The following is an 8267-nucleotide window of genomic DNA, read 5'->3' on the forward strand; positions in this document are numbered from 1 at the left end:
AGCCTTCCCCAGCACAGGGCCGGGCCGCAGCAGCCTCCCGAGTCCCCCGCCCCACCGTTTCTGGGGGCTCAGGCCTGGGGCTTGTCCGCAGGACATCCTGGATTGGAAGACCGCCCGCACCTTCCTGTACTGGCGCCTGCGCCGCCTGCTGCTGGAGGACCAGGTCAAGCAGGAGGTCCTGCAGGCCTGCAGTGAGCTCAGCCACGTGCACGTCCAGTCCATGCTGCGCCGCTGGTTCATGGAGATGGAGGGGGCCGTCAAGGTGGGCCTGGGGCAGAGGTAGATGGGCTGGCAGGTGGGGGCCAAGGGGGGCCCGAGGGGGAGCCCGGCCCGGCAGGGTGTCCCTCCCTGACGCAGCCTCTGTCCCCTCCCCAGGCCTACCTATGGGACAACAACCAGACGGCGGTGCAGTGGCTGGAGCAGCATTGGCAGGCGGGGGAGGGGCTGCGCTCCACCATCCGCGAGAACATAGAGTACTTGAAGCGAGACTCTGTCCTCAAGACCATCCGAGGGTGAGTGGCCGCCCCGCCTGCCCACCCACCTCTTGGACTTGTCAGCGAGCACAAAAGCCAGGACTCGTGTGCAGCTGCCTGCCCTCAGAGTGGCCACTCGAATCCACCACATCTCACAGTCCCCGGTCTCAGCCTCGGTGTCGGGGTCCACGGCCCAGCCCCCCGGCAAAGAGGCCGCCACTCCCCCAAGCCAGATCTCCCAGCACAGAGTCCTAGGGATGCTATCAGGAGGTTGTGCAGTGATTTCAATTCATGGTCCTTGTTGGAATATACAGGGTGCCTGGTCCAAGGTCACAGCCAGAGCGTGTTTGGTTAGAGAACCCACATTCCAAGCTCCTAGGCCTCAGGCTGCTGGCCCGCACTCTGTCAGCCTTTCTGGAGGGTTGGCTCCCTGCATCCCCATGGAGTAGATGGCAGAGCACAGGGGACCCCATTTGGGGGAATGAAGCTGAGGTTCGGGGGCAGTGTTGTGTCTTGGGTCACACAGCTTCTCACCAGGAGATTCCACTGTTGTTCCTTGAGGTTGTTCTGCTTCCCTCCTGCCCCAAAGGACCGTCACCCTGACAGTGACCACAGCAGGAAGAGTGTTGGGAGCTCTGGGTGGTTGGCTGCCCCCACCCAGGAATGGGAAGGGGCCTTGCACAAGGATCTGGGGCTGCCGTAGGGCCCATTGAACTCAGGGGGCAGGAATGACCTCGCCCTTCTTTCGCCTCCCATGCAGCCTGGTTCAAGAAAACCCCGAGGTGGCTGTGGACTCCCTGGTGTACATATGCCAGCACATCAGCCCAGCCGAGCGATCCCAGATCATTCACCTCCTGTCCACCATGGACAGCGCGGCCTCCACCTGACCTGGTCCTCCCAGTCACTTGCAGGTCCACGGGCAAGAGAAACCACACTGATCTCTGACTGCAGGCCCTCGCCTGCACCTTGGGAGTTTGCTTTTTTAAATTGCTGCAAGGCTGCTCACCCCCAAGTCACTCCTGTTTCAATAAAAGGCTCAGAAGTGGCCCCTTCCAACCAGAAATCACCTCCTCTCCATTGTTGGGAAGTCTTTTTTTTGTCTCTTAAGACATTTTGCTGCGTCACTGAATTGAATTGAACCCAAACTCCCCAGTTTCTGCCACTTTCCGGGTGCCTGCTTTGTGGGATCCAGGTGTTCTTTTTAGGCTCATTTTATATCAGAGCATGGAATCTTATTATTATTATTTTTACTCTGAGACCAGCTCATGATGTAAGCACCTCATAGCAGCATAACAAAGAAAGAAAAATAGAGACAAGACAAGAGAAAACCTATTTTTGTAATGATGCTTATTCGGGTCCTGTTGAGTCACCAGGAAAGGGTATGAATGGTTTTTTATGAAGAGTGTAAAATGGTATTTTGTTCCCCATGTGGCCCCTAGTAGCGAATCACTAGCAACGTCCCATTACCAGGCTTAGTTCTCTCATTAGCAGAGAATTGCATAGCCGTAGGTTCAAGGGCATTGGGAGACTTCTTTTAAGTGATTCACAGCCCTCTGCCGGCCCCTTCCCTCTGAGGAGGAGAGGACGAGCCCTCCCATGTCCTGGAGGGTGCATGAAGAGGCAGGCATCCTCCAGCCCAGGTTGGGAGGACAAAGAAGAGAAGGAAAGCCTTCTCCAGACTCGCAGCCCAGCTTGCTCACAGGTGTCACCGCTGTGCTAGCCGTCAGCTGCCTTGGAGGCCCCTTCGGGTCACCTGCACTCTTTCGCCTCTTGCCTCAATGTCCGTTGGTGGGATCTGGCCCCGACGGACAGAGCTGTTGGTTCCCGAGGACTGGACCACGAGGACCACACTGATTCACTCAGGGAGGGCTTTGCACTGAATCTGCCAGTACCCAGCTCTGAAGGCCGCACAGCGTCAGGACCTGCGATCCTTCTGGCCCCGTCCATCTGTCCCTGGGTGCCAGTGATGGGAGGCAGTTGGCCACCCTCCACTGCTGTGATGGGCAGTTTGAGGACACCAAACATTACACCTGTCCAACTTGGAGGCCAGCGACGTTGCCCGGGGAAGCCCCTACAAGCTGGGATGCTGGAGGATGTCTGAGGCCATCGGCCAATGGCAGCTGTGGCCGATGAAGGTGGCGTGGGTGCAGTGAGGGGTAGGAGAAAGATAAATTAGCCGTTGTCGCATCCTGAGACTGGAGGGGGCAGGGAAGAGTCCATGCTGCTTTGGGAACTGAATGCTTTCTGTCGGGGAGGCCCTCCTGGTTTGGGAGGGATGATAAGTCGATGACTAGCTGCTACCCAGGAACAGTGGGCGGAGGAACCTGCCAGGAAATGTGTGGAATGAATAATTTTTTGAAGGAAGCACTTTGGCCTTGGCTTATTTGGACCAGAGAAAGCAGGCCACCTCACTGGGGAATCGCTGTCCAACTTCCAACAACCACTGAGATCTTGTGCAAGCCCTCCATCTCAGGAGGACAAAGCTCTGATTTGACTTCCCCTCCCGAAGGCCACCGGGGGAGCGGGGGACCACTTCATCCTTGCAGCTCAATTTCAAACATGGACACAAACTGCTGTCTGCCGGCAGCCGAACAGCCTTTCCCTGCTGGGGTCGACTTTCTTCCCTCGAGAGGCTTAGCACAGGCGCCTCCAGGGAAGGGAGAAAGGATCAGACCACTGAGTGTGGACAGAGGCCTGGGTGGGCAGCCCGGGTCTAAACTGAATGCTCAGGGTGACGGCCACTGGCTACCTACAGTGACCTGTCCTCGTCCCGTGCAATCCCATGAGCTTTTGAGGTGGATGCTACAATTCTGCCTACTTTCTGCCTCTCTGAACTTAGCTAGGTACCTCATATAAGTAGAATCATACAGTATTTGTCTTTTTGTGACCGGTTTATTTCATTTAGTATAATGTACTCAAGGTTCATTTATGCTGTAGCAGGTGTCAGACTTTCCTTCCTTTTTGAGGTTGAATAATAATTCCATCGTATATATAGGTCACAGTTTGTTTATCCATCATCCATCGATGGACACTTGGGCTGCTATGAACATGGATGGCAAATACCTGTTCGAGTCTCTACTTTCACTTCTTTTCTTTTGGGTATATTCCCAGAGGGGAATTGCTGGGTCATATGGCAAATCTGTATTTAAGGGTTTGAGGAACAGTCACTGTTTTCCTTGGGGCTACACCATTTTACGTTCCCACCATCACTGCACGAGGGTTCTGATGTGTTCACGTCCTCATTAACACACGTTGTTTTCTGTTTCTTGGTTTTTTTATGGTAGCCATCCTATTGGGTGGAGCCTAGAAGTCATTTTAACTCAGAAGACATTGAACCTTTTTCCTTGCATCCCTCAAACATCTTGGGCGGGATGTACAGACCCCACCAGCGAGCCTTTAAATTCCCAATTCCTCTGCCTTCTGCTTCCGCTGCCCACTCAGCTGCTCCTCCCCTGGCTGCCCGGCCTCCCTTCCTTCCGCCAGTGAAGTTTCCCATGTTTCAGCTGCCTATTTAGTCTTTGTCCTGCTACCCCTGGACTCAGGAGACTGTGACTCCGGAGATGGAAGGTTCAGCATCTGTACCCAGAGGAAGAACGGCATCGGTACAACCAGCATCCTCCAGAGGCACCACCTCACCTCCTACTTCTGACCTTTTATCCTTCCCCTAACCTCCACCAGCTGCCCTCCAGGAGCAAACACTACACCAGGCAGTATGGTACCGTGGAAGGGGCCAGGAGATCTGCAGACCCAGGGTTAAATCCCAGCAGCGTAACCTCAGAGTTTTGGCTCCTTTTTTTTTTTTTTTTTTTTTTTTGTGGTACGCGGGCCTCTCACTGTTGTGGTCTCTCCCGTTGCGGAGCACAGGCTCCGGACGCGCAGGCCCAGCGGCCATGGTTCACGGGCCCAGCCGCTCCGCGGCATGTGGGATCCCCCCAGACCGGGGCACGAACCTGCATCCCCCGCATCGGCAGGCGGACTCCCAACCACTGCGCCACCAGGAAAGCCCTGGCTCCTTTTTAAACCAGCAAGTAGACAGAGTCCACTGAGCCCTCTGAGACTGACGATTGACTGTGGGGAAGCAGAGTGTCATCAGAATGCCATCTCTACCCCTTGCTAATCACAGGTAAGCTCCTCGGCCTCTCTGAGCCTCCGTTTCCTCTTCTGTAAAATGGGGGTGTGTTTGTTTTCTACGGCTGCTGTAACAATTAGCACAAACTCAGTGGTTTAAAAACAACACAGATTTATTCTCTTACAGTTCTGGAGGTCAGAGTCCGAAATAGGTCTCGCTGGGCTAAAATCAGGGTGCTGGCAAGGCTGCAGTCCTTCTAGAAGCTCTAAGGGAGAATCTGTTTTCTTGCCTTTTGAAGCTTCTAGAGGCCTCTTTCCATCTTCAGAGCTTGACACTGACTTCCCTCATCTACTTTGAGCCTGTGATTACATTGGGCCCACCTGGATAATCCAGGCTGCTCTCCCAGTTTAAGGGTAGCTGATGAGCAACATTAATTCCATCTGCTACCTTAATTCCCCTTGCCATGTAGCATAAAGTCACAGGTGCGGGGGATTAGGATGTGGCTGCCTTTGGGGGCCATTATTCTGCCCACCACAGGGGATGACAGCTTTACACCACGGGGAGTAGGAGGGAAAAATAAGGTACACTGTGTCACAGTGCACACTGTAGCATGGAGTAAGCCCCCTCTGTTCCTAAGCCAGTGTTATTTGTCTTTTTGTTGTTAGACTGTGGGTGATTTCTCATGGAGGGGGAAGAAAAGCTGCATGATCATGGTCTGAGACTCAGTTTTCTCATCTGGTAAATGGGACCATCCCACTGGCTGGGTGTCTGGTTGTGCTGTTTCAGGGAGATGTGCCGGAGCAGCGTTTAACTCCACGATGCACACGGCAGGCCCTCAAAGGGTGGCAATGAGTATGTTTCTCCCATTAGTTGGCCAACTGCAGAGAAACCCTCAGCTAAGCCTCATTCCTCCGTCTCTCTTCTATGCTTTCTTCTGGCGTCAGCTTGGTCCCTGCACAGGTGGGGTTCTGGCTGTGACTGGGGCTCTTGCCCAGAGCCCGTGACCCTGTTGGCCTTGGCATTTTTGCCCTGACTCTGTACATACCTGGCCCCACTTGCCTGTCGTAAGGAATGGATGTGACTCAAGAAAGGGCTCCCCAGCCCTCTCCACATGGTGATCCAGCCACTCAGGCTCCATCCTTCCAGCTTAGCACCCCAGGAGGAGGGCACCCCTGTGTCTCAGAGCTTCTACAAAGCCCCCAGGTGATGCTTATTGGCTGTGACCAATATGGCCTGAGTCACTTGCCCCCCAGTCAGTCACCAGAGATGCCCGGGGGTTGTGATGCTCTTATTGGTCAGGTCTGAGTCACAGGGCCACCCTGGAGCCAAGCTGAGGAAGAGGGGTGCTGGGGAGAGAAAGGCAGCCCAGGGCTGCTGCAGGCACCCCCTCCCTGCGGCCTGCCTATTCTCCACTGAGGTGGGGCCCCATTCAGCGCTTCCCGATACCACCCACAGCCCCATCATCCCCTGCCTTCCCTACTTGCTAATCATTGCATGTGTGTGAATCTGGTCTCCCCAGTGAGGCTGCAAGCCCCTTCCTGGGTGGGCTTAAGAGTTCAACCAACTCCTAATTAATATGCCCTTTTGCTGTTACCTTGGGTGGCAAGTCACCTCCGTTAGTCCTCTGAGCCTCAGTTTCTCCATCTGCAAAATGGGTGTAATAACTAGTAAGACACGCCTCTTAGGGTTGTAGCGAGGATGGAGTGAGCTAATTTATAGCAGTGACTGGCGCAGGGCCTGGTGCTGAAAAGGGTGCCCCCTCCTCCCACCTTGCTGCCTTCTCTGACCCCAGGTGGGCACCAAGAGCCAGCTCTGGGGAGTGCTGCTGAGCTCGGGCTCGACCTGGCACACACAGACTCAGTCCTGCCTCTTCACTGGACCCCGAGTCCTACCCAACCTCTCTGAGCCTCGCCTTCTGAATAGTAAGCGGGGTTCACATCACTGCCTGAGCGAATGCCCGCCCATCCAGAGCCTGGCACCATGGGATGGTGACCGGCGGCCAGGCTAATTTTACTGATAACAACAAAGTCCTCCCAGTGTCTGGCACAATGGGAACCTGGCATCAGAAGACCTGGGTTCAGTGTTCCCTCTCTGGGTCTCGGTTTTCCCATCTGTAAGGGGGGTGTCTCCGCTGTGAGGGGTGAGGGGCGCTGTTGTCCTTTACCCCTCCCTCCCCCGTCAACCCCACCCACCCACCCAAGCCACAGAGCTGCGTTCAGCCTTTATTGACAGAAGACAGTTCTCCACCACTATGGTACACAGTCCTGGCATCACCCGAACACGCGTCTCCTTAATGACTCAGACATTATCGGCGGGGGGCGGGTCACGTCACACAAAGCAGCTGAGCAGGGCCAGTCAGACGGGCAGCACTGAGCTGTGTGTAACGATGGTGATGCTTGGTGGAAAGTTCCAGAATTAGGAAGAAGTTAGAGATGGTCCTTTGAGACAGGCCTGAACACCAAGCCTCCCAGGTGGCTGTGGATTAATCAGAAAATTCTGGCTCTAGGGTTCAGGAACTCCCAGATGTAGGAACCCAACATCCAGTTGGTCAAAAGAGGACAGTGGTATAAGCTGCTGCCATAGGCCGATCCCTGGTTACCTCTTGTCCCAGCCCACTCACCTGGGTCCCCTCTAACCCGACTGTCTGCAGAACCTGCCACTTGGAAAGTCAGTAGCTGGCAACAAGAGGGGGGAAAAATACATAAAAAAGGTCATGGGGCAGTGAGACAGGCCAAAAAGTGCCCATAAATACTCTGCATTGCGGCTTCGACAGCCCCACTCGCTACGTGGGTCAAGTTTTACCTGGTTCACAGTTTACTTTCTTTCCATCAGGAGTGTCTTCAATTCCAGTACAAAAAGCCCCCTGCCATTCCTCCCATTCCCATCCTGACTTGAAGCCCCCAGCGCTCAAAACTAGGGTGTCTCTCTTTTTAGGTACACATGGCAAGAGATTCGAATCATGACTGAACAGTTAGAAAAATATCTGGTCTCTAATTTTAAAGAATAGGATGTTTCACAGTATCAAAAGTGCTTGCTTGTTCTAAAAAGCAGCCCAAGGCTGCAAAGAGCTTAAGCCAGTTGGAGACGTGGTGTGTGGGTAATTTAGGAGTTAGGATCGCTGCTGGGCTGCAGGGAGGGACCATAGAGTCTTGTTCCAGGGGCCACGGGCTGAGTTTGAAGAAGTGGCGTGGACGTGCTCCAATAAATATAAATAAATGTACGTAGGGTCACAGTGCCCGGCATGGCCCAGGGATTCACTCTGTGAAACCCTAACGGACTAAGGGAGAAGGGGGCCCGGAGGCTAGCGGGGCAGGTGCCTGGTTCAGAGTTCAAGTTGCTCCGGTCCAAGGGAAGTTGTACGGTCTGCCAGCCCCGCTCCCAGCCTCAGGGCCTGTCCGCCGGAGACTAAGGCAGGTGTTTCATCCTAGGAGAATAATAAATTAAAGGCCTTCCCCCTGGGGTGTCTCCATGGCACACCAATGCGTCCCAAAGTGGGATGCAGGTTGTTTGGGAGCCAGACTGGGGAAGCAGTCTAGACAGACCTTGTTCTCAGCTCGGCTAGGCCTCGCGTCTCAAGCCTCGGAGGAGCATCAAGAGTGGGGGAGGTGGGGATGCTTGTCCACTCTCCTCTGTCCTCCTGACTTGGGGAGGCCCCAGAAACTTCCTGTGGCGGTCAGGGAGGAGAGCAACTACTGCCCTGTCGGCCAGCAGCCCCAGCGACCGTT

General features: G+C 54.7%; 1 protein-coding gene across 2 annotated transcripts in view; it reads left to right on the forward strand.

Annotated features, from left to right (window-relative positions):
* The window catches only part of ACACB (acetyl-CoA carboxylase beta), a 121667-nt gene extending 119683 nt beyond the window's left edge, over positions 1-1984 (forward strand). For both annotated transcript variants that reach the window (XM_082640282.1, XM_082640283.1), the window contains 3 exons: positions 92-262; positions 376-512; positions 1234-1984. In XM_082640282.1, coding sequence (XP_082496408.1) covers positions 92-262; positions 376-512; positions 1234-1360 — 435 coding nt within the window. In that variant the 3' untranslated portion in view covers positions 1361-1984. The remainder of the gene's footprint in view (positions 1-91; positions 263-375; positions 513-1233) is intronic.
* Positions 1985-8267: the final 6283 nt, after the last annotated feature.

This window comes from Mesoplodon mirus, assembly GCF_964341445.2.
Source record: "Mesoplodon mirus genome assembly, chromosome: 13".
NCBI lineage: Eukaryota > Metazoa > Chordata > Mammalia > Artiodactyla > Ziphiidae > Mesoplodon > Mesoplodon mirus.